The following is a 27,404-nucleotide window of genomic DNA, read 5'->3' as shown; positions in this document are numbered from 1 at the left end:
ATACTATTATCTCTTCAGTCTCACTTCTTTGTCCTGTGTTCATTCCACTTTTTAGTAAATTTTATCCTTTGGTTAGGATGATGATACTTGGGTTAAAACAAACAAACAAACAAACAAAAAACCTCTCAGTCTTGTGTCTTGGTCAAATACATTTAATTTGTCTTTATTTTTGAATGGTGATTTAGCTGAGTATTGTATTGAAGATTAACAATTACTGTTCTTTCAGAACACTGAAAGATTCTTACCCTGTCTTCTGGACTCTATTTTATTAATGAGAAATGTAATTTCAGTCTAATTTTGATCCTTTATATGTAATCTGCCTTTTGTTTCTAGTTGCTTTTAAATCTTTTCATTGACTTTGGAGTTTTATAGTTTTTCTATCAAAAAGGTATCTAGATATGCATCTTCAATCTGAAAATTCACATCTTTATTCAATTTTGAAAGAGTCTCAACCATTATTTCTCCAAATCCTCCTTTCTCCATACTCTGTCCTCTCTGGAACTCCCATGAGTCAAGTGTGGGAGCATCTCAGGTTGGGACTTATCTGCATCTTTTCCATTGCCTTATCTCCCTGTGCTGACTCTGTGTTGGTCCCTAAATTCTGTGATCCAGACCCCTCTTCTCTTTTCATTTGCGGCCAATCTATTCTCCAAACAACTATTGGATTTTAAGGTTAATGATACTATATATTTTCTGTTATGCAAGTATTAACATTTTTGTATTTGCTTTTATCTGGGTCCCAGAAGTTTCCTTTCAGTGGTCAGAAAACGATTTTTTTTTCTTAATTCCTTGACTTCCTTGATTAATTCCTTAATTCCTTTGGGTTTCTGTTTCTCAGATGAAGTTTTTCCCATCAAGAGCTTTGTCAAACATTAAGCTCTCTTTCTATTTCCACAAACTCATGGGAAGAGAGTTTCTGGTCCTCTTTTCACAAGTGGGACAACCCTTCAAGGGTCCTGTTGGGTGCAGGAGTTTCAGCTTAACCCCCTTTTCTTGCCAAGCACCCTGTTTTCCTGAACTCCTGAGACTTTAAAAGCTCATTTCCAGTCTTCTGATCTGGTCTGTGTCTGATAGAACCTAGGGTCATGCGGCATCACCTCTGTGACTCTTGTTTTTGTCTTTATCTCTAGCATCTGAGGATTTCCTGACCTCAACTTTGAATTTAACACATTTTGATGTTTATTAGACTTTATAGCAGTTTAAGGAACCACATTATCCTTCTCTGCCATCCCGCAAGAAATCTCCTTTTTGACACCAAAGAACATTTTTCATGTTAAAAATTCTTACTTTTTGCATCATGTACTATTATAGGATATTAGTTGTATATCCGGTATCATTGAGAGAATGTAAAATGACATAAATTATTTTCAGTTACTGATCACAAACACATCCACACATTTGAAAAAGAAAAGTGCATCCATGTTTGAAATGTTATATATATATCATCTGCAAACATGCTTAATGCCTATATAACTTGTAAGACCTCTTGCAATAGTTCAACAGCTGCCTTAAGGATTGAAAAGAGTAAGTTAAAACTTTATTTTAGAAATGTCATAATAAGGCTAAATGAGGTCATAGTATGTTAATAGATAAGTACACTTTTTCAGATATTTGTGATTCTAAGCAAGATTCTTGGTTATTACTGCAGGACTCGCAATAACAGATATTGTAAATGACATTCCATTTGCTAATTGAAGCAAGGATATGGAAAGTGTAAGAGTAAGTTTCCGATTTGAGTTTTTTTAATGAAAATCATAACCTCATTGTTCTTCTGACCTCTTAGTGCAGCGTTACTACCTGGCACATTTGTTATGGGGATAAAAAGGCATATCAGATAGGACAGGTGAAGTTAGAATTGTATTGCTTTTGGCCAAAGGTCACTGTAAGATTTAAAGATCAACTTGTAGGTACTATGTGATCTTTAAAAAGTTATAAAACATAAATTTAAAAGAGAGAGATTCTGTGAGTAAAATGCTTGATGTTTCTGGAGTTAATATCCAAGCTGTCATCAATCAGCATTTTACCATGAAATTTTATCTGATATGTTTAAAACAGCCCTTGTTCTTTGTCTCACTTCATACAGTTTTCTTTTAATTCTGGAATTCTTGCATAAACTTTGAAGAAAGATTCCCAAATTTTATAAAAGTTTGAAACCTGCTATTTTTACAGTAATAGTAAAGAAATATAAAGTATAATATTTGTTACTAAGAAATTATCTTAGAAGAAAAATAATTTACATAACTGAAAAACGTTTATTGCTAAATAAACAGTAAAAATTATCTTTTGTAAGTTTAAATGAATAAATGAAGCCAGCAATTTAGAAGACCTGTAAGGGATAGTAGTCACCATCTGACAAATACATACACAAAGATAAATAAGGGATCTCCTAATTTATCTCTAGTTTAAATTTTGGTTTTAATCTTGAATTATTCTCAACATCTAGATACTTTAGAAAGACGATCTTGTATTATTCCAATATATTAATTATAGATGTACATTAATATGTTTGTTCTTGATGATACTACGAAAAACAGAAACTTTTCCTTCTAAAGTTTTAAAGGTAAACAGAATAGCAAATTAAACACTAAATGATTTCTAGTGAAATGAGGGTAAATAGAAGCACCAAGAAGCCCATCCTGATTGTCTGTTAAAATACTCACAAAATTCCTGAAATGTGAATAATTACTGCAATCTTAATAGAGAAAACATGGCATTTTATTTGTAGGATACCTAAGTTTATAGAAATGTACATGCTTCTTCATGCTACAGGGTCAGTGTTCAGGACCAGCCCTCTGTGCACTCTGCCATGGTCCTTGCCCTCAGCTCTAGATATGGCCATTCATCTTCTGGCCATTGTTCCTTAGCTGAGTATGCTTCTCAGAGTTAACTCGGCGGACAGATTCAAAAGGTCAGAATTAAAATTCAAACACATGCTTATTGAGTATTCACCTATTATGTGCCAAACACCCTCTAGGCAATGACAAGCTCCCTGAACAACAGAACTTAAGAAACTGCAATGAATAAATGATAAGGACCACAAAGAAATCAAACAGGGCAGTAGGCAGTGGTAAGAGGGCCTCACTGAACTGAAATCTAGATGAAAGGAGTTGCCAGCAACTGAGAGGTCCGGAGAGAAAGGGAGGAGTGCATTCAAAGAAAGTCTCTAAGGAGGAATGAGTGATGCACCGCTGTCTGGGGAACAAAAGGCACCAGTGTCTCCAGGGAACAATGCTGCAGAAGGACAGGTGCAGTGAAGGGAACAACCCACGTTCCCAGTGACCTTCATTTTGTTCAATCCTTTGGTCCCTTTTCAGCTCTCATTAACATGACGTAATTGACCTTGTGAAACTGTTTTCACTGGGCTTCTTGACACCACACCCTCATCACTGGAGTTCATCCTTGATTTCCTTCCTTCAAATTCTGCATTTAATCCATCAGCAGTCTGATAGATTCTATCTCCAAACAAGTCCTTATTTCATTCACTTTTCCACCATTTTGCTTACTACCAGCTTACCTTGAGCCACCAACTTTCCTTACCTGGATTACTGCAACAGTCTCTTAATTAATCTACCTGTTTCTGTTTTTTCCGTCCTATTTCCTTTCTCCATACGCTCGGGTCCCGACCTGCCGTGGCTCCTGACTAATGTCCCACCAGGGCCTCCCAGGCTGAAGAGAGATGGGAGTGAAGAAGCATTGATACCTTTATTGTGGAAAACAATGTGAAAATGGTGTGGTAGCTAGGAGGAGATCTTCAGATAAGAAGAAAAATACATTAAGGAGAAGTCAGATATATCATGTCAGATATATCATTAAAAACAAAACAAAACAAAACAAATACAGACAAAGCTCCTGATTGTAAATGGAATGTGAGAATGTTTCCCTAGCTCTAGCCAAATCCATCAACTGAAACAATATTAAAATAATAAAGAGGAAACCTTAGAAGATATGGAAACAGAAAAGAGTTATGTACAAAAAAGTCACCCTGTGGCAAGTAGAGAAATGTCTACAGTGTTTAAAGAAGTTTTTGACCTCAAACTATACTGGCAAGTTGTTATTCTATTAAGATAATAGATCTGAGTGAAATAGACATGCCAAATAATTGATAAGCAGGTCAGAAGAAGAACTTACAAGAATTTCTGCTATGAAAGAACTGCTGTGGTCAGTGAGCTAGGAGGAGTTAAAGACACAGAGAAAATCTTTTTCTTTCTCAGTCTCTTTCACTCAGTCTTTCATTCAATTTTACTGTCTTTCAAATGCTCCCTCTTTTTTTCTTTTCCTTTATCCCTGTTCCCATTGCTTTTCTTTCTTTTTCAAAACTTTTGAAATTAAGAATCATATGTATGCTTGATATTTGTTGTTTGAAGACATATTACAAAATGCGAGAGGAAAAGACAAATCCAACTATAAGCTACTTAGAAAAGATATTCTTTTATTTTTTTAAACATCTTTATTGGAGTATAATTGCTTTACATTGCTGTGTTAGTTTCTGCTGTACAACAAAGTGAATAAGCTATATGTATACATATATCCCCATATCTCATCCCTCTTGCGTCTCCTTCCCACCCTCCCTATCCCACCCCTCTAGGTGGTCACAAAGCACCGAGCTGATCTCCCTGTGCTATGCTGCTGCTTCCCACTAGCTATCTATTTTACATTTGGTAGTGTATATATGTCAATGATACTCTCTCACTTCATCCCAGTTTACCCTTCCCTCTCCCCATGTCCCCAAGTCCATTCTCTACATCTGTGTCTTTATTGCTGTCCTGCCCCTAGGTTCATCAAAACATTTTTTTTTCTTTTTAGATTCCATATATATGTGTGAGCATACGGTATTTGTTTTTCTCTTTCTGACTTACTTCACTCTGTATGACAGATTATAGGTCCATCCACCTCACTACAAATAACTCAATTTCATTTCTTTTTATGGCTGAGTAATATTCCATTGTATATATGTGCCACATCTTCTTTATCCATTCGTCTGTCGATGGACATTTAGGTTGCTTCCATGTCCTGGCTATTGTAAATAGAGCTGCAATGAACATTTTGGTACATGACTCTTTTTGACCTATGGTTTTCTCAGGGTATATGCCCAGTAGTGGGATTGCTGGGTCGTATGGGAGTTCTATTTGTAGTTTTTTAAGGAACCTCCATACTGTTCTGAATAGTGACTGTATCACTTTACATTCCCACCAACAGTGCAAGAGAATTCCCTTTTCTCCACACCCTCTCCAGCATTTATTGTTTCTAGATTTTTTGATGATGGCCATTCTGACCGGTGTGAGATGATATCTCATTGTAGTTTTGATTTGCATTTCTCTAATGATTAATGATGTTGAACATTCTTTCATGTGTTTGTTGGCAATCTGTATATCTTCTTTGGAGAAATGTCTATTGAGGTTTTTGGCACATTTTTGAATTCTGTTTTTTGTTTCTTTTAAATTGAGCTGCATGAGCTGCTTGTAAAGTTTGGAGATTAATCCTTTGTCAGTTGTTTCGTTTGCAAATATTTTCCCCCATTCTGAGAGTTGTCTTTTCGTCTTGTTTATGGTTTCCTTTGCTGTGCAAAAGCTTTTAAGTTTCATTAGGTCCCATTTGTTTATTTTTGTTTTTATTTCCGTTTCTCTAGGAGGTGGGTCAAAAAGGATCTTGCTGTGACTTATGTCATAGAGTGTTCTGCCTGTGTTTTCCTCTAAGAGTTTTATAGTGTCTGGCCTTACATTTAGGCCTTTAATCCATTTTGAGTTTATTTTTGTGTATGGTGTCAGGGAGTGTTCTAATTTCATTCTTTTACATGTAGCTGTCCAGTTTTCCCAGCACCACTTATTGAAGGGTTGTCTTTTCTCCACTGTATATTCTTGCCTCCTTTATCAAAGATAAGGTGACCATATGTGTGTGGGTTTAATCTCCTGGCTTTCCATCCTGTTCCATTGATCTATATTTCTGTTTTTGTACCAGTACCATACTGTCTTGATTACTGTAGCTTTGTTGTATAGTCTGAAGTCCAGGAGCCTGATTCCTCCAGCTCCGTTTTTCTTTCTCAAAATTGCTTTGGCTGTTAGGGGTCTTTTGTGTTTCCATACAAATTGTGAAATTTTTTGTTCTAGTTCTGTGAAAAATGCCAGTGGTAGTTTGATAGGGATTGCATTGAATCTGTAGATTGCTTTGGGTAGTATAGTCATTTTCACAATGTTGATTCTTCCAATCCAAGAACATGGTATATCTCTCCATCTGTTTGTATCATCTTAAATTTCTTTCATCAGTGTCTTACAGTTTTCTGCACATAGGTCTTTTGTCTCCTTAGGTAGGTTTATTCCTAGGTATTTTATTCTTTTTGTTGCAATGGTAAATGGGAGTGTTTCCTTAATTTCTCTTTCAGGTTTTTCATCATTAGTGTATAGGAATGCAAGAGATTTCTGTCCATTAATTTTGTATCCTGCTACTTTACCAAATTCATTGATTAGCTCTAGTAGTTTTCTGGTAGCGTGTTTAGGATTCTCTATGTATAGTATCATGTCATCTGCAAACAGTGACAGTTTTACTTCTTCTTTTCTGATTTGGATTCCTTTTATTTCTTTTTCTTCTCTGATTCCTGTGGCTAAAACTTCCAAAACTATGTTGAATAATAGTGGTGAGAGTGGCCATCCATGTCTTGCTCCTGATTTTAGAGGGAATGGTTTCAGTTTTTCACCATTGAGAACGATGTTGGCTGTTGGTTTGTAATATATGGCCTTTATTATGTTGAGGTAAGTTCCCTCTATGCCTACTTTCTGGAGAGTTTGTATCATAAGTCGGTGTTGAATTTTGTTGGAAGCTTTTTCTGCATCTCTTGAGGTGATCATATGGTTTTTATCCTTTAGTCTGTTAATACGGTGTATCACATTGATTGATTTACACATATTGAAGAATCCTTGCATTCCTGAGATAAACCCCACTTGATCATGGTGTATGGTCCTTTTAATGTGCTGTTGGATTCTGTTTGCTAGCATTTTGTTGAGGATTTTTGCATCTATGTTCATCAGTGATACTGGTTTGTAGTTTTCTTTTTTTGTGACATCTTTGGTTTTGGTATCAGGGTGATGGTAGCCTCATAAAATGAGTTTGGGAGTGTTCCTCCCTCTTCTATATTTTGGAAGAGTTTGAGAAGGTAGGTGTTAGCTCTTCTCTAAATGTTTGATAGAATTCGCCTGAGAAGCCATCTGGTCCTGGGCTTTTGTTTGTTGGGAGGTTTTTAATCACAGTTTCAATTTCTGTGCTTGTGATTGGTCTGTTCATATTTTCTATTTCTTCCTGGTTCAGTCTTGGAAGTTGTGCTTTTTTAAGAATTTGTCCATTTCTTCCACGTTGTCCATTTTATTGGTGTATAGTTGCTTGTAGTAATCTCTCACAATCCTTTGTATTTCTGCAGGGTCAGTTGTTACTTCCCCTTTTTCATTTCTAATTCTGTTGATTTGAGTCTTCTCCCTTTTTTTCTTGATGAGTCTGGCTAGTGGTCTATCAATTTAGTTTATCTTCTCAAAGAACCAGCTTTTAGTTTTGTTGATCTTGGCTATTATTTCCTTCATTTCTTTTTCATTTACTTCTGATCTGATCTTTATGATTTCTTTCCTTCCTCTAACTTTGGGGGGTTTTTGTTCTTCTTTCTCTAATTGCTTTAGGTATAAGGTTAGGTTGTTTATTCGAGATTTTTCTTGTTTCTTGAGGTAGGATTTTATTGATATAAATTTCCCTCTTAGAACTGCTTTTGCTGCATCCCATAGGTTTTGTGTAGTTGAGTTTTCATTGTCATTTCTTTCTAGGTATTTTTTCATTTCCTCTTTGATTTCTTCAGTTATCTCTTGGTTATTTAGTAGTGTATTTTTTAGCCTCCATGTGTTTGTATTTTTTACAGTTTTTTCTTGTAATTGATATCTAGTATCATAGCATTGTGGTCAGAAGAGATACATGATATGATTTCAATTTTCTTTAATTTACTTGATTTGTGACCCAAGATATGATCTATCCTGGAGAGTGTTCCATGAGCACTTGAGAAGAAAGTGTATTCTGTGGTTTTAGGATGGAATATCCTATAAATACCAGTTAGGTCCATCTGGTCTAATGTGTCATTTAAAGCTTGTGTTTCCTTATTTATTTTCATTTTGGATGATCTGTCCATTGTTGAAAGTGGGGTGTTAAAGTCCCCTACTATGACTGTGTTACTGTCGATTTCCCCTTTTATGGCTGTTAGCATTTGCCTTATGTATTGAGGTGCTCCTATGTTGGGTGCATAAATATGTACAATTGTTATATCTTCTTCTTGGATTGATCCCTTGATCATTATGTAGTGTCCTTCTTTGTCTCTTGTAATAGTCTTTATTTTAAAGTCTATTTTGTCTGACATGAGAATTGCTACTCCAGCTTTCTTTTGATTTCCATTTACATGGAATATCTTTTTCCATCCTCTTACTTTCAACCTGTATGTGTCCCTAGGTCTGAAGTGGGTCTCTTGTAGACAGCATATATATATGGGTCCATTCAGCCAGTCTGTGTCATTTGGTTGGAGCATTTAACCCATTTACATTAAAGGTAGTTATCGATATGTATGTTCCTATTACCATTTTCTTAATTGTTTTGGGTTTGTTATTGTAGGTCTTTTCCTTCTCTTGTGTTTCCTGCTTAGAGAAGTTCCTTTAGCATTTGTTGTAAAGCGGTTTGGTGGTGCTGAATTCTCTTAGCTTTTGCTCATCTGTAAAGGTTTTAATTTCTCTGTCGAATCTGAATCAGATCTTTGCTGGGTAGAGGAATCTTGGTTGTAGGTTTTTCCCTTTCATCACTTTAAATATGTCTTGCCACTCCCTTCTAGCTTGCACAGTTTCTGCTGAAAGATCAGCTGTTAACCTTATGGGGATTTCCTTGTATGTTATTTGTTGCTTTTCCCTTACTGCTTTTAATATTTTTTCTTTGTATTTAATTTCTGATAGTTTGATTAATATGTGTCTTGTCATGTTTCTCCTTGGTTTTATCCTGTATGGGACTCTCTGTGCTTCTTGGACTTGATTAACTATTTCCTTTCCCATGTTAGGGAAGTTTTCAACTATAATCTCTTCAAATATTTTCTCAGACCCTTTTTTCATCTCGTCTTCTTCTGGGACCCCACCTAATTCGAATGTTTGTGTGTTTAATGTTGTCCCAGAGGTCTCTGAGACTGTCCTCAATTCTTTTCATTATTCTGCTCTGCAGTAGTTATTTCCACTATTTTATCTTCCAGGTCACTTATCTGTTCTTCTGTGTCAGTTATTCTGCTATTGATTCCTTCTATAGAATTTTTAATTTCATTTATTGTGTTATTCATCATTGTTTGTTTGCTCTTTAGTTCTACTACATCCTTGTTAAACGCTTCTTGTATTTCCTCCATTCTATTTCTAAGAGTTTGGATCATCTTTACTATCATTACTCTGAATTGTTTTTCAGGTAGACTGCCTATTTCCTTTTCATTTGTTTGGTGTGGTGGGTTTTTACATTGCTCCTTCATCTGCTGCATGTTTCTCTGTCTTCCCATTTTGCTTAAATTACTGTGTTTGGGGTCTCCTTTTCTCAGGCTGCACGTTCATAGTTCTCATTGGTTTTGGTTTCTGCCTCCATTGGGTAAGGTTGGTTCAGTGGCTTGTGTAGGCTTCCTGGTGGAGGGGATTGGTGCCTGTGTTCTGGTGGATGGGGCTGGATCTTGTCTTTCTGGTGGGCAGGGCTGCGTCCGTTGGTGTTTTGGGGTGTCTGTGAACTTAGTATGATTTTAGGCAGCCTCACTGCTAATGGGTCAGGTTGTGTTCCTGTCTTGCTGGTTGTTTGGCATGGGGCGTCCAGCACTGGAGCCTGCTGGCCTTTGGGTGGAGCTGGGTCTTAGCATTGAGACGGAGATCTCTGGGAGAGCTCTCGCCGATTGATATTACATGTGGCCCGGAGGTCTCTGGTGGTCCAATGTCCTGAACTCGGCTCTCCCACCTCAGAGGCTCAGGCCTGAGACCCGGCTGGAGCACCAAGACCCTGTCAGCCACACGGCCACGCTTCAAGCTAATTCCTCCTCCAGTCCCAGTGACCCAGCCCAAATGGTAAAACCGTTTGCAAAGCTCTGGGATCAGGTATCTTGGATATTCCTTGTCCTACGCACAGCACTGCAGTAAGCAACAGTCTCCCTCCAGAGTGTGACAACCAGACATGGCCCGTGGAAGGGGTACCCGCTCCCTCCAACTTTCTCACGGCTTTGCTTCTGGCACCCCACCTAGAAAAGATATTCTTAAACATAATGTCAGAGGAAGGAAGAAAGTAAAAGTATAGAGAAAGGTAAAGTAGACAAACCAGTGATAGCAATATTAGTATTAGATTAGACTAAGACAAACTGCATTAATAATGATAAAGAGGATAAAGACAGGAGGATAAAGGGACCAGTTCACAAGGAGATTACAATAATGCTGAACCTTGACATGCCTCACAACATAGCCTGATAAGTAGTATCATGTCCTGCAGCCAGACTGCTTGGGTTTGGATCCCAGCTCTAGCACTAGCTAGCTGCAAATCTTAGGCAAGTTATTAAACCTCTCTGTGCCTCAGTTTCCTTATACTGAAAATTGGGATGCCAGTAATACCTACCTCTTAGAACTGTTATGAGGATTAAGTGAACTAATACACATAAGTATTTACAATAGTGTCTGGTATCATAAACATAGCATTTTTATTGTTGCTGTTGTTGATGTTGGAATTGTTGCCCCAAATCATACCAAAAAAAAAAAAAAAAAAAAACACCAACAAAATTCCAAGGAAAAATTGGCATGTCAGTAATCTTAGTAGGAGGTTTTTAACTTACTAAGACAAATATGTTTTAAAATATTTGAGAACACTGTGAGATAGCTCCAATAAAATATTTAAACAGGCTTTATCTTTCAAATCATCAGACACAAAAATGTAAATAAAACAATCCACATAACAAAAATACAAAGTTGAAAGGAAAAAGTAAATGAAAAATGAAATTCAGAGACCAAAAAAATAAGATGACAGAAGTTAACTAGACATAGCCATAAATGTGAATGCTTAATATATTAAAATACAAAGTCTTAGATCATATTAAAGTACAAAATCTAATGATTTTCTACTTTATAAGAGACATATATAAAACTGTGGCAATGGGCTTAAAAATTTAGCAAAATATCAAAAGTACAAGTCAAAATATAGTACAGATGACACTTTTATTATGAAGTTAAGTTACAAGGTAAAATTATAGGTAACAACATTGTATAATACTTTTGGAGATGAATGATGTAACAATATTTTTTTAATTGTGCAAAATAATGTTCTAAAATGTTCTCAAATACATAACAATCCTTGAGAAGGTTGGTATTAAATATATACTTCATAAACTTTTACTATGAATAAAGCAACTTTTACAACTATCTAAGGAATATAAAGTAAAACATATCTGTATATACCTCCATTTAGGATTCATTTTCCAAGCTCTACTTCCCAAAGGGCATGAATATTCGAGTCTGAGTGCTTACTTCCTTAGTTGTCTGGGTAGTTCATGAGCAGTCTGGAGACAGACCTCCTGCTTGGGGAATTGTAAGATATTTGATTCACCCGGACTTATAGTAAGCACTCAGAAATGTGGTTGGGTTGTTATCAGTTACTCACACCCAGGCCCAGGCAGGCACATGGCTAGAAACTCCAGAATGCTGGGAGACAACTGGAGGGTATGAAAACCTCCTAATGTAAAAAGGTTTCTCTGAGATCTTGGTGGGCTTCTCACTTAATTATAACGTGATAATTGGAAGCTGGGTACCTTCATAAGGACATGAAAATCAGGGAAATTTGCACCTCTTACTGGGAACACTGCATCCTTTGCTCTGTAGGTGTGTTATATCCACAGTCTGTCTGTTGGCCTCTTTCCATCCATGATATCACCATCACTCCTGTCACCTTGCAGGTAGAAAGTCAGGTCATGGATACTCTAGATAGTAGAGGACCCAGGCTAGAGCAAATCTACATGTGAACAGCTGCCAAAGTGCCATCTCTTTTCTCTGTTCTGGAAATTTTGTTCCTATTCCTTTCGGTGCTTGATACTATTGCAAAGATCTGGACAAGAGGTCATGCAAGCATTATTGAGAGTGAAGTATATAGAAGTGGAAAAGTGGTATAGCTCTAGTCCCAGAAGAAGCAGAGGAGAGTTTGGGATATTTTAATTCTGAGGGGTCAATGGTCTGTTTAGGTTCAGCTCAGTGTGTGTCTTCCCCATTTTTTCTTGATGGCATCAACATTCTACCTGACATACAGGCTCTAGGAGACATCCATGGAATCATATTTTACCCCTTACTCTCATATTTGCCAGGTCCTGAAGAGACATATCTCACAAGAATATATTAATGTCTAATACCTATTAGATTTTTGCTAGAAATTCAGATGTTAATCTCCTTTCAACTGTTTCTTTCCCATTTTATTCTTTTATATATATATGTATTATTTTCAGCATACATACCACGGACTTTTTGAATCCCTTTTCAGTATTGCCTTTGTGCCAAATGGTAAAAAATTAACCTAAGAACCCTCCCAAAAAATACTAAAATGGTCCCAGTGTAGATTATTAATGATTTTAATCTGTTAATATTTAAAGGTCAATGATTTTAACCTCATTACTACTAGATTAAAGACGTGACAACATACTTCAGGTTGTTACATGAGTTGGCTAATAAAATCTTCCTGAAGTTCTGAAGAACTTGCTTCTCCTAAGTTAGTGACAGCTTCACAGTTGGCCCAGCTATGCTTTGCCTCATTTTTGTTTTCACATAGCATTTTTTCTCTCTCCTTTCAGGTAGAAATTGAGAAGCTGGATTACCATCATTATCTGCCTCTGTTTTTTGATGGGCTCTGTGAAATGACATTTCCCTATGAATTTTTTGCTCGGCAAGGAATCCACGACATGCTGGAACACGGGGGGAACAAGATTCTTCCTGTCATTCCACAGCTCATTATCCCGATAAAAAGTAAGTGAACAGGTAAAAAAGCATCACTCAGTTTATATGGTGCCACTTTTTGACAACTTGCTAATTAAGCAATAAAACACAACAGACTGAGGCTATCCCCAGGTTTTGCAATAATTTTTATAAATTGACTTATGGGGCCAAACATCCCAAATCTCCTAATATATCCCATCACTGATACTGCAGTGCAGCTTAGCGACATAAATAAACTAAATTGCATGGGGTTTACACTACCTTAAAATGTTTCATAGTAAAGACATAAGCATTAACATTAATTTGTACATTCAGAAGTAAAGTGTATAATATACAGTACAAACACAATTATATTTAGTATCTTTTATGCAGCAGAATTCATAATTTTAAGAAAAAATCTGGAATGGAGAAAAGATCAACGTTATTAAATACTTGAACTTTTTTGTCTACAGTAGATTATCTGGGGGGGGTCTCTCGAGTAATTCTGTCACTAGTTTTTTCTGTTTGTCTATAAAATGAGATTGTGCTTCCTTTTTGTGGCCAATTTATTCTGTCCTGAGTCCCTACAGACTAGTTGGCTGAGAGCACCCCTTTAAAAGTGTTTCTGAGAAAAGCAAATACTGTATGCTAACACATATATATGGAATCTAAAAAACAAACAAACAAACAAAAATGCTTCTGAAGAACCTAGGGGCAGGGCAGGAATAAAGACGCAGACGTAGAGAATGGACTTGAGGACACGGGGAGGGGGAAGGGTAAGCTGGGACGAAGTGAGAGAGTGGCATGGACATATATACACTACCAAATGTAAAACAGATAGCTAGTGGGAAGCAGCCGCATAGCACAGGAAGATCAGCTTGGTGCTTTGTGACCACCTAGAGGGGTGGGATAGGGAGGGTGGGAGGGAGGGAGACGCAAGAGGGAGGAGATATGGGGGTATATGTATATGTATAGCTGATTCACTTTGTTATACAGCAGAAACTAACAAAAATAAATAAATAAATAATTCCAAGAGAGAAAGAACTGAGGTGAAGGACAGGTGAAGATGATTGGCAAAATGTTGATAACTGTTAAAGTTGGGTGATGGGTATGTGGGTTCATCATTCTCTCTACTTTTGTATATGTATTTGAAAATTCCCATATAAAAAAGCTTAAAAGAAATAAAATAAAAGTGTTTCTGAGATGTTCATTGTCCAGTGCGATGGCATCTCATGGCCCCAGACAAAACCCTTAGCCACTTCCAGTCCAGTCTCCTCACCTCGCTGCCGTCCTGCTGACGGCCCTTGAAATAGAGCCACCCTACAGGGACGAGATTCCAGGAGGGGGTGCCGGCCTCTTCTCAAGTCCAAATGGCCAGGACTGGCCCTCTCTGCAATCCCCTCAAGCCCCCAGACTCTGCCTGCACCAGAGTTGCCGACCTGCACTGTTGCTGCTGCTTCAGCTTTTGTCACTGCTGCTGATTGAAAGCAGAGGTTGGTGCCTCAGCAGGTCATGGGCGGAGGAAATCCCACCCTTTCCCAGCCAGAGCTGCCCCAGGCATTTTACCCACTGGCTCTGGGCCCAAACGCCCCATGGCTTCAGAGGAATGAGCAGGTCCCTGCTTCCCCACCCCGAGTTCCACTCACTCCCAACTCCAGGATGGACGGCTGCCCAGGATGATTGACGGTACACCTGCCTAGTCTCCTAGGATACAGGGGAACCCCATCCTCACTGTCTCAGAGGTAGTCTTGCCATATGGTTTGGCCAAAACAAGAACAAAATAGTTCAACGTTGGGTCATTTCCCACAGTCTGGATTACTTAATCTGATCCGTGGTCACTATTTTATTGATTCGAATTAAGTGTCATTAGAGTTCTAGATTTTTGGCAGTTCTTCTGTCACTGTATAAATTGAGTCAACTTTAAAATTTGCTCTCATGTCTTTGAGATTTCTGTAAGAGATATGTAACTGACCGCTTCCAATTTCCACTAAGACATAGAAAGTGAAACCAAACAAGAGGACAGCGATACCTGCTGTGAAAAGCAATGTGGAAAGAAGAACGACTCTTCAAAAGCGACTTTATTAAAAACCAATTTTCCTTTCCCCTCATGCATCAGCTGAGTGAAGGGCTAATCTTTAAAGGCCTTCAGGAAGGATATATAATACTGAGTTATATTAAAACCTTTTCCGAATGTGATTTATTCTTTCTAACAAGTCATAATTTTTGAATATGTTAAATTCTAGTAAAAATGCTCCATTTTCTAAAGATGATGCACAAGTTTTATCGATAAACAAAAAAGCCGAGAACATTCTCCCCAGGAACTACCTGGAGAGTACATTATCCTTTTCTCCTGCACCCACCAGAACAGCAGCAATACCGGAAGTCTGTTCTTTTCTTTATAGTAAACTGTTCATGTTGGGATCCCTGCCTTCTCAGGAGTCTCTCCCTCATAGCCCCACTGAAAACACTGAAGGGCAGAAAGAGAATTTCTAAGAAATATTTTGATTATACCACTTATAATTAAAACAGTCCAAATTAGAGTATTGTAGACCAAGGTGGATTGATTTTCAATTTTATTTGATTTAAGTATTTTGAAGATACTTAAATGAGTTTAAGAGAGAAGTGATGTGTTCTAAGGACACGTCCTAGAGTTCATTTGCTGATGAGTGAAAACATTAAGAACTCAGTAAACATGATCTGTCAGGGAATAGTAACTATGTATGAATTTGATCATTTACGGTTCCAGAAGCAATGAAAGTTTCTCTTGGTAGATATCCTAGTTTGCCTTCCTGGGCTTCTGCTATTATAAACTGATCATGAATCTAACTCAGCTTGCTTCTTCTCACTCTGTCTACATCACTGAAAGCCAAACTTTACTCAGCAAAGAATAGTGATTAACTGTGCAAGATAATGCACGGTTCCAGCACAGTGTGAAAAGTATTACATACATAAACTACATTTTTCAGGTGGAATTCTGGAATGGAGCTAGTTGATACAGAAGCGGGCTGATACACATAATTGACATAACATGTAACAGCTGTGTGTACCTTATTTTCAAAAGGTACTATTAGTAAAATTTTGGCTCATTCCAGGGGCAAAAGTTAACCTCACCATCACCAGGTAGCAGTTCTTTAACATCTTTTCTTGAATTCTAGTTCATCGATAATTAATATCTCTGAAGGCAAAGCAAAACATATAAACTCCCTGTGGAGCTGTGAATGGGATTACCTGCCTATCTATTTCTGGAATCTGGGGTTTGTTTCAACTAAATGAAAGGTTGATAATACTGGAATGAGAAATGGACACATTCAGTGGCTCTACGATTTCTAACATAAAAAGAGATAAGAAGACACTTTGCTTTCTGCTTCTCTCCTTGGCTCAAGACCCCAAGTGGGGTCATCGAGTAATAACGGGAACAGTGCACATTTAACACATTGTTCCATTTCTGTTGCTTTATGACATCACTACAGGTCCTCCTCTTCCTGTCCCACTTTCTTATTTCCACCTTCTTGAGTTATTCTGGGTCAGAAACTACAAAAAAAATCCCAGTATAAACTAGTCAGCGTTGGCAATGGAGCATTGATTGCTGAGAGCAACAGCAAAACATTGTAGGTGAGGATGAGGTGAGAGGGACCCTCTGAGCAATCCAAACTGTGGATTTTCGACTTCTGTCCACTCCATTCAGTGAGGAGAACAAAAATCCATCAAAATCCAGCAGAGCAATCCCAGGAAGAAGTCACTGGAAGCTTTGCCTATGGAAAGCAGAAGGGGATTCCCATAGCAGCCAGGAAGACAGGAGGTGCCAAGAGCAACCTGCAGACTCTGAGTTTAGAGCTCTCTCTCCTCAACAAAAGCAAGAACAATAACAGTAACCCAGCCACACGGGGCCATTCAAAACAAGTTGCTACACACAGGGAAGAAAATGTCATGAATAGTCAGAGGAAAACTGTACCTCAACAACATTTTGCATAGGATCCAGAAGAAACTTGTAGAAATGTGTTTGACATCCTCAGCATTCAGGAAGATACAGCCTCTATGAAACAGAAGCAGAAATTTACAAGAGGAAACCAGACTCACATGAAAATAAGCCAGTGCTGACTGAGAAGAGGGAAACTAAAAATGTCAGAGCAGGATTAATGTCCCCCCAGAGGCACAGAGAACAATCAACTGCACAACATGGAATTGTAAATGTAGACCACCACCTTAAGAATCTCCCTCCGAAAAGACAAGAATAAAAAAGAAGGTGAGGAAGGACTATAAAATGGAGAACATAGGACAAAAGCAGCAGCTAAAAGTTATAGGGGTTCCCAAGAGGAATCATCAAAACAACAGGAATAGAAATGATAATGGCAGAAGGAATTGAAAGAAATTTTCAGAGATGAAAAATATCCCTTGTTTTGCAGGTAGAAAAGGCTCATTACAAGCAAAAACGTCTGGACAGGGGAAAAAATGGTACACACCAAGAAATAAAAATAACTGGGGCTAAGACATTTTTTGTAAGAGTAAATTCCAGACAGCAATGAGAATTGGAGGAGAATCACCTTATGTGCATTTCATCCCTGTCATATGAGTAGCAAGACATGATGTAACAAACTGAATGAAAATTGGTTTAAAAAAAGAAGAAGGAGAAGGAGGAGAAGAAAGAGAAGGAGGAGAAGGAGAAGAAGAAGAAAAGACTCACGGACTCAGTGAGCATAATGCCCTCCTGCCCTTCGTACAAAGGGTTACTGTGGATGTGCTCCAACTCTCAGAGAGTAAAGCCAAGATAAGAACCCAAAAATGAGAATGTCATAGTTTGAAAAGCAAGTTGCATTAAGAGCTACTAAATCTAGAGTTAAGTGTAAATAGTTGATGAAAAAGAGTTTCAAATCTGCAAGAAATGTCAAAGAATCATTTTGCAATAATGTGGCAAAAATAATTCAGAGAAATTGGGTATAAACCTTCAAAGTCAATGGAGAAGATAAAAGTATTTAAAACAGAGTCTGTATATTAAAAGAATGACATTGACTAGGCAGCAAGGAAGTGCTGAGCCAAAAGCTCAAAATAAGGTGAAAATGTGAAATCAAATATATCAACTATGAAAATTAACTTTCAGATTGGTTTGTGAAAAACAAAATCGGAATATAAACTCTCTCTATATATATAAAAACAAAATAATACTTAAACATTTAAAAAATAAAATCTATATTGGGGAAAATGAAGAAAAAGAAGGCAGGTGTAGTTATTTCAATTTTAGAAAAGTAGAATTTAATGAAAAGAAGTTTTATGTGTGTAAAGAGGGTCAATTTATATTGATAAAAATGTTCACAATAAAGATGTTATTGTCATGACCCTTTGTGCTGTGCAAACCATGACATCATGTTTTAGAACAACAATCAGCTGCTATACTGGTATTTTTTGCCTCTAGAAGAAGAGTAGACCTCTTGACTGAGAGACAGTAAGATGTTGGTCCTTCCTCCACTGCCTGACCTTGGGGCCTAAAATCTACATATAGTCTTTACCAACCCAAGGGGACAGCCTGCTGTCTAAAGCACCAATTCCAAAACTTCACTGTGCACACAAATCATCTCCAGACCCCAGTAAAATGTAGGTTCCACATCAGTAGGTATGAAGTGACCTGAGATGCTGCATTTCTAAGAAGCCCCCAGTTAATGCTGCTGCTTCAAGGTCAAGACAAGGGTGACCAGGCCAAGATTAGGCTGGGACTCCTCAGACCCTCCCACAAGATCCTGGGCATGAGAGCAAGGTGGGGAATGAGCTGGTGGAAAATAGATGAATGATCATTTCTCTTATATGTAATAAAACCAAAGACACTGCTTCATTCATAATGTGACTAATTAGAGAAATGTAAGGTTCAGTTTTTAGGCCTTAAAAGTAACCATTAATAGATTAAAATAGATGGTATATCAGATGAAGTACTAGGGAAAGAGAACTGAAACACTGTCATTAAGGAAACAACTTAAAAAAAAAAGACAAGGGAGATAGCAAAAAAAAAAAAAAACAACGAATGAGATGACAAAAGGAAAACTAAATTATCTGTGATGATCACAAATAAATGGGAGAAATAATCACTAATCACAAGAAAAAAGCTTTGGTGTGGAAACTTCTTTGAGAGGTTGTTCCCACTGATTGTTCCCAACAATATGGTTCTGATGAGAGCTGCCAGTCACTGAGAAATGGTAAGAATCTGGCTCTCTTACCCAAACTTGCCTTCTTTCCCACTCCACCCTTCCAATATAGTTATATAGTTTTGGATAAATCAATAATCAGTTGTTACACTATTGTGATGACATAAATACTGTTCACTGCAAATCACACCATTACTATGATTGCATTTCTTTCTTAGGCAACTTGTTTTTCTTAGCATTGAAAATTGCCTCTCATTTTGTTTGCTTGTTTCGTATATACTTACTATTTCTTTTCAAATATTTCAGGATCTAGCAAATGAATATTATATTCCAGATGTTCAGAGCATCAGACAACTCATCAATTTTCTTTCTGTTCATGGAGATACCCCTTGCACCCTCCCTCTTTCTGCTACTTCTCCTTACTCCTCTTTCACGTTTGACCTCTTTTTTTCCTTTGCCGTTTGTCCTATTTTCCTCATTTTTAAAGTGCACATCTTCCAGTAGTTTCTTGTAAGTATATGAAAGGTATATTTTTCAGGCCTTGCTTATCTGAAAAGTCTACCATCACACTGTTTATTAGTTTGGCTCCACTGAAAATCATTTTCATCCAGAATTTTGAGGTCATGTCTCTGCTGCCTCCCAGGTTCTTACATTGCTTAGAAAATCTTGATGCCACTTGAGTTTCCAGCCATTTGCCTGTGGCTTGTTTCCCTCAGTCTCTGAAAGCTTTCTGGTTCTTCTCTTTATCGCTGGTAATATGAAATTTCATGTTGATATGCTTTGATGTGGCTGTGTTTTCATTCATTGTCCTGGGAAATTTCAATTTAGAGACATATGTCTTCCAGCACTAGAAACTTTTCATGTATTATTCCTTTAGTAATGTTCTCCCTCTATTTTCTCTTACTTCTCTGTCTGTAATTCCTGCTACTAATATATTGCACCTTGTGGGCTGTTTCTCGAATTTCTTTATCCTTTTGCTCATATTATCCAAATCTGTCTTAGTTCTAGTTCCTGGGAAATTTCCTTGACATTATCTTCCAAAAATATGATTGAATAATTTGTTAATTATCGTAATTTTATTTTAATCTCGTTGTTCTTTTAAAATAGTATTTTGTTCCCTTCTTTTATGAACACATTATGCTCATTCTCTTATCTCTCCATGAATATTTACTATAGATTTGTAGGATTTGGGTGTTTGTGTATTTGCTTTTTTGCTTTCTGACTCATTATATCCTTCCTTCCCTCATTCAGTAACAATTACCTTCCTCTTTACTAGATTTTAAGACTTTCCCAATCCTGCATATAGATCAACAGGATAGTGTACTAGTGTACTAGTGAGCATAGACTATGGAATCAGACTGCTCACCTTCTAATCCTGGCTGCACTGTTTAGTTGCCATGTGATCTGAGGCGAGTTGCTTTACTCCATGTAACACTGTTGTCTGATCTATAAAATGGGGATAATATTATGCATTTATATTTTCTCTCTAATTTATTGTCAGCCAGTGGTTTCTGTACTTTATGTTTAGTATTTTTTAAAAGTCCCACCTTATTTCTATTCAACTTTATGGTTTGTAAATTTTTAATTTTTTATTGAAGTATAGTTGATTTGCAATATTGTATTAGTTTCAGGTGTACAACATAGTGATTCAATATTTTTATAGATTATACTCCATTTCAAGTTGTTATAAAAGATTGGCTCTATTCCTTATGCTGTACATTATATCCTTGTAGCTTATTTATTTTATACATAGTAGTTTGTACCTCTTAATCCAATACCTCTCTCTGGCCCCACCCCCTTCACTCTCCCCATTGGTAGCCACTAGTTTGTTCTCTATATCTGTGAGTCTGTTTCTGTTTTGTTACATTCATTCTTTTGTTTTATTTTTTAGATTCCATGTATAAGTAATAACATACAGTCTGTGTCTTTTGCTGACTTATTTCACTAAGCATACCATCTAGGTCCATTCATGTTGTTGCAAATAGCAGAATTTTATTCTTTTTATGGCTGAGTAATATTCCATTGTGTGTGTGTGTATATATATACTGTGTGTATATATAGTGTATACACACATGTATATATATATCACATCTTCAGGGCAGTTGGTTTATCTGTTTTCCTTAAGTTTTTGGTTTGTTTTGCTTTTGTATCATTTTACATTAAAAGCATATTACTTTTTTTTTATTGTTTCTCTTTTGGTAATCACAGCATGTAAGGCTATGACTTTGCTTCTATGTGCAATTTTGAATTAATTCCATTTATTTTTATACGTATGTTTCTCCTTGTCACTATATTATAGATTGTATTTATAGTTTTGATGATTCATTTGAACAAAATAATACATTAAAATTCACAAATATTTAGAAATTTTGTCTTCATGGTTATTTTATTTATATTTATTGCTCTGTGGCAAGAGAATATGGCTTCTCCTCTATTTACATTTTTTTGGGAATTTACTGAGGCTCTTATTAGGCTATAGGAATGCTCAGTTATTGTCATCATGGAGGCTGAAAAGAAAGTGAATCCTCTCTATGATATATATCTTAATATATATTTATTCTATCATGTTCTTCAAATAATTTATATATTATTTTCTCTTTCACAATTTGTGAGGTCAAAGACAGAAAATTATGCTAAAGTTTCGCACTACAAAAGCAAGGAAACCACCATATGTCTTGGAAGCTTTCAGTGGGCTAGGCACTTTCCTGGAATCATATTATTCAATCCAGCTACGATAATCCTCATTTCACAGGTGACAAAACTGAGGCATGTAAAATTTAAGAAAAACATCCATGTCATACAGTTGCCAAATGGTAGAATCAAGATTTGAATCATATCTGGATCTCCTGAGCTTCTTCTCTTCTTTACAAAATTCAGGGCTGCATCTATCACTGCAAATGACTTTTTTTAGGCACACATGGAATATTTACAAAAATTAACCATGTCCTAGCCCATAAAACAAGTCTCAAAAAATATCAAAGCATGGAATTCATACAAAGTATGTTGTGCAACTAAGATGCAATTTATGTTAGAAATCAATTTTTTAAAGCAATAACTAAAACATTCCCATATATTTTGAAATTGACATATACTTTTATATACCCCATGGGTCAAATAAGAAATTCTAATGAAATTATAAAGTATTTTAACTGCACAATAATGAAAATATCACATAAATTACATATTAAAAGCTTACCAAAATATTACATAAAAATGTTACAAAAAATTACATTAAAATATTTACCACATATGACATGGTAAAGCAGTGTTCAGAAGAAAATATGTAGCCTTAAACATGGTATCAAAAAGAAAAAAAGGGAAAAATAGTAAATGAAGTATCCATCTCAATAAATGACAGGAAGAACAGTAAAAGAAAGTCAAAGGAAGAATAAATTATTAGTATAAAAGCAAAATAAAATAAAAATAGAAAACAGCCATGCAAGTGAGAGCATCAAAAACCAAACATTGTTTGGTTTCTTGAAATGATTAATAAAATTGATAAACATTTGTAAAAGCTTATAAATAAAAAATGAAAAAAAGAAAGGCAAAAATAACCAATATCAGAAATAAAAAAGGAAATGTTATACAGACCCTACAGACATTGATAGGATATCTTGATAGGATATTATAAACAACTTTATCCCTAAAACTTTGAAATTTCAATGAAATGGTCAAATTTTTGGAATATATAACTTAACAAAATTGACACCAGAGAAATAGAAAATAAGTTAAAGTACAAACAGTAGTATAACAAGTGAAGAAATTAAGTTAGTAATTAAAATTCCTCATACAGAGATAACTCAAGGCTCACATAGCCTCACTGGTTAGTTGTGCCAAAGACTTAAGGAAAAAATAATTTAAATCTTGCACAGATTTTCTCAGACAATGAAAATAGAGAATATAGACTCCAACTCATTTTATGGTGCAACATAAACTTGATACCAACAAGGACATTGCAAGAAATTACAAGAAGGAATCTTCCAGGACAATCTCATTCATGAATATCAATGAAAACTTTCTGAACAAAATTACTAGCAAACTGAATCCATTGATATATAAAAATGATAATTTCTCATGACAAAGTTCATTTTATTTCAGGAAGATAAGATTGGCTTAACATTAGAAAAATCAGTTAATGCCATTTACATTTGTGTATTAAGGGGTAAAAATCAGATGATCATCTCAAATGATGGTAAAAAGCACTTGATAAAATTCAGCACCCATTTCTATTTTTAAAACAAACTAAGGATAGAAGGGAGTTCTCTTAATATGATAAAAGGAATTTTTTTCAATCAGAGCAGGCTAGGTTATATTGAAAGAACAACCAATCTCCAAAATCAAAAGCTTAAAACAACAGTGACTTTAAAAAGTTCTGTTTCTCATATCTGCTACGCACCTATTGCAGGTTAATGGGGGAGGTGGGGTGTTCTGTTCACTATAGTTGCTTAGGGGCCAGAATGTATAATCCTACCATGGACATTATGGCTAATATATCATAGAGTCTCTGGATTCTGTTATATTCTTTTGAAGAGTGTCAGTTCTAATTCTAATGGAGAGTTAACCTGCTAAACACAAACTCTAAACTTTGTGTCCCCTGTGGTGAACAGGAGGCTAAGTTCTTTCATCTTCAGTTCTTTCACCTTCCAGCCTCTGCTTATCATCTGGGCCTACTGAGATCTCTCTCATGTGTGTAATCCTTAGAGATCAGCTAAGGTAGAGTTTTCTTGCAGGTTTTTTGTTTACCTAATCTGTGGGTCTCTACCTTCCAGGATCCCCCCCTTCTAATTTTTTACATACTCTGCCAGCCCAAAACTCTGTTCTCTGATACCTCAATTAAATATACCTTCTACTTCCTTCTGCCTCAGGACACACACCTTAGTTTTTGGAGGCAAAAACTTTTCAACTCAAAATCTTACCTAGTACACTTCCATCTTGCAAGGACAGACTCCCATCCAGCTTCTGCCTACTTTCCATTCTTTGGCATGGCATTCAAGGATTCCCATTAAATATCTGGCTGCAAATTATGTTTCTGACTTAATTTCTTACTATTTCCCCTCATGCACCCCATGCTCTAGCCAAACTGATTGTGCTATAGCACTTGTCTTGCCCTTTTCTATCTTTGCTCTTCGGGGCATACCCATTCTCACACATCCTCAAATGCCTAAACGTTAAGGAACCTTCAAAACCCACTTCCAATAGGAATTGTCCTGGAGAGCCTCTTCTGATTGCCCTCTCCCTCCCTACCCTCAACTTCAGTCCTCTCCCCACTCTGCCTTCCTATTCCCACAGAACTTTGAATTTTTCTCTCTTACGTCACTTAGAATATAATGTTAGAAAGTGATATGTCCCCACAGCATCTAATGTACTGGCTAGTACACAGTAGATGCATCAAAATATTTGCATAATTTATTTAATCAGGTACATAACTGCTATCCATACTGAAATTTGTATAGGTGTCATGATCAAAAGTGTGAAGTGGCCATTTAGGCTTGCCACTGTACTACGTGTTATATAAACACTACCTTGTAAGAATCTCTAATATGAAACAGCAAATAAAGCGTATAATGATATAATGCTTTCCATTTATTGGAGAAATTATTTAAGTAGTGAGAGTAATTGTTTATTCATCTACATTCCCTCATGTGACTCTTTTTGTTTATGAGCAGTAACATACATTTGTGAGATGGTCTACTAGGAGACAAGGTGACCTGGCTAAAGAATTACAGAAATATCACTGATCTACAAATAGGTCATAAAACTGTGGCCTCATTAGGAGAGCTCTAATGAGTTGAGGTCACCCAGCTATAAAGGACAAACATGCACAGACACAGCTGAAGCAATTTAAACAATACTATTTTCAAAAGCAAAATGGTATTTTTAAAGAATGCCCAGTGGAAGAAAACATACCAAGTAAGAATAAAATATGAGAATCTGTATCACGATACAAAAATTATTTTGAGAATTCTATTTAATTAGAAGGGAACAAGTCCAATTGAACTGCATTATTCTTTATGATCTAATAATTTCACTTATATCACTTGAAATTTTCCAGGTAAATTATTTTAAAGGTGTTAAAAAGTAATAATTTTTAATTTAAGAAGAAAATATATTATTTGTTCTAAAAATATGGAAAAAATTCGTGTATTACTTAGGATTATTTTGGTTACAAGACAGAAAAAGAAAACTAATTCAAAGCTTCATAAAGAATTAGGTTTGCTTAATAATTCACATCACTGAACAATCCAGGGTCTCATTTCAGGCTTGATTTAATCTGGTGGCTTGCCAATGTCACTCTTGTTCTGTTTTATGCATGGTCATCTTAAAGCTGGCTCCCTTTTTGGCCTCAGGATGCTCCAATCCTGGAACTACATGCTTACTTATTTATACCTGTAGAAAAGAACAAGTGCCATTGTCCTTTAATTTCCAGAAAAAATAAAAGTCAGAGGTGCACCGTGATTGTACCACATGCACCAGCTTAGGACTATGGCCAAGGGGGATGGAACACACTGACTCAATTAACCCAGATCATGTAACCTACCCATAGTACAGGTTAGTGGAAGTGAAAAGAGGTAGCTTCTCAAAACGCCGTGAATTCTATAGCAGAGACATTTACTGCACACCAAACATCTATCGCCTCCTTAGCATTTCTCAGTTATGCAGTTATGCAGACCATGGGACTAACTCTGCCGACGGGCTGTGAATGGAAGAAACGAGATGTGCGTTCCCTTCAAACCAAGCATTTCAGAGCCAGTGCACAGTCCTCTGTCTTCTCCTCACCCCCATGTTGACATGAACTGGGTATCTACTATGAATGAGAAATGATCCTTTTCTGTGTGAAGCCACTTAGATTTTAGGCTCAGTCTATTACTACAGCAAACTTAACCCCTACTGACCAATTGATATTCCCAAATGAGAATTCATAGCTATCGAGGTCAATGGAATCTGGAATCTTAAAGCTTGAAACATACATCCATTTTCTGAGGAAGCTTCAGTAGGTGGTGCTAAAGACCATGTTCCTCTGTCCTCTCTGAGGATTAGTGTGGCCACTGGAGAAGCCATGGACCTGGTTTCTGGGTTCTAGTGCTGGCTCTACCATTTTGTATAAATTAGTCTATCTCCTTGAGTTTGGGAGATTAGTCCTCATCTCCAAAACAAGGGAATTAATACATACCCCAGATAGTTGTTGTGATCATTAAGGGAGGTCGTATAGAAATGCCCAGGTCAGGTGATAAGCAGGTTCTTAATAAGTGTCGTGTTGAATATGAGCAGTCATAGCCAGGTGGGGCTGTAAAATCCAGTTACCTGATGGAGGCTGCTCTTTCTCCTTTCCTCTCTGTCCATTTCTCTCACACTCAATCTGTCAATCGCCTACCGCCTTTAATTCCCTAATAAAGAAAGTTATAATATAAAAACTGGTGTCCCTCTACATGATGTCCTATACATAAATAATGTGTTAGTGGATGCAAGATGATAGCAGTCTGAGACAGAGACTAGACATTCTCAGAAGTATTTAAACAGTTACCTGGTCACTTGCCAGAGGAAAAATTCCTTCTGGACCTGTGAGGGTGAATAAAAATCAGGCCTATCCCTGTATGAATAAAGAAAAAGACTCAGAATGATCCAAAATAAAAATGATGAGAATGGAGATTGTAGCTGTCCATGCCAGAAAAACACAATAGAATAAAAGAGAGAAAGAGCTAACAATAGCATTATTGCATTTTCAAACTGAGTTCACCACATATTGGCTGCCCCTTTTCCATTCTCAAATAAAGAAACAAATTCTATCACTCTTCCTGTATAGTGTGATAATTCAGAACAAGGGCTCTGAAGTCAGACTATCTGGTCAAAATTCTAACTCTGCCACATACCAGCTATCAGACAAGTTAATCACTTTGGGGATCAATTTAGAAAACAGATGAGAATGGCACCCAACTTATGGTTAGTTTAGTGATTAAATGAGATAATACATTTCAAGCTCTTAGCAGAGGATGTAGTGGGTGATAAATTTTATCATCATCACCATCATCATCATTCTCTGTCTGGATTATGACAACAGATTTTGGACACCCAGGCTAAAATCTCTTATTGTTAACTTCCTCCTTCCACATGAGAGCTGAACTCTAGTCAAGGAATAACACTACTGCAGAGTGTTGCTTGCTTTTTCAGAAGATGCCAGGAAACCCAGCTTCATCAGGATGACTTGTTCCCCAAGAACAAACCACTTAAGCTCAGGTCCCAGCAGGTGTCTGTTTTGCTCAAAGTCCACGCTAGAACCTGTGTTCACTGTGCAGCACTCAGCATTGCTCCTGAGCAGGCTCCAAGTCTG

General features: G+C 36.7%; 1 protein-coding gene across 1 annotated transcript in view; it reads left to right on the top strand.

Moving 5' to 3' along the window:
• PACRG (parkin coregulated) overlaps window positions 1-27,404 on the top strand; it is a 526,594-nt gene that overhangs the window by 279,454 nt on the left and 219,736 nt on the right. The window contains exon 3 of the mRNA XM_007186085.2: window positions 12,830-13,001. Within this exon, the coding sequence (XP_007186147.1) occupies window positions 12,830-13,001 (172 nt within the window). The remainder of the gene's footprint in view (window positions 1-12,829; window positions 13,002-27,404) is intronic.

Source organism: Balaenoptera acutorostrata, chromosome 14, assembly GCF_949987535.1.
Source record: "Balaenoptera acutorostrata chromosome 14, mBalAcu1.1, whole genome shotgun sequence".
Classification (NCBI taxonomy): domain Eukaryota; kingdom Metazoa; phylum Chordata; class Mammalia; order Artiodactyla; family Balaenopteridae; genus Balaenoptera; species Balaenoptera acutorostrata.
Note: the sequence above shows the minus strand (reverse complement) of the source record. Positions and strands in the feature narration are given on the sequence as shown.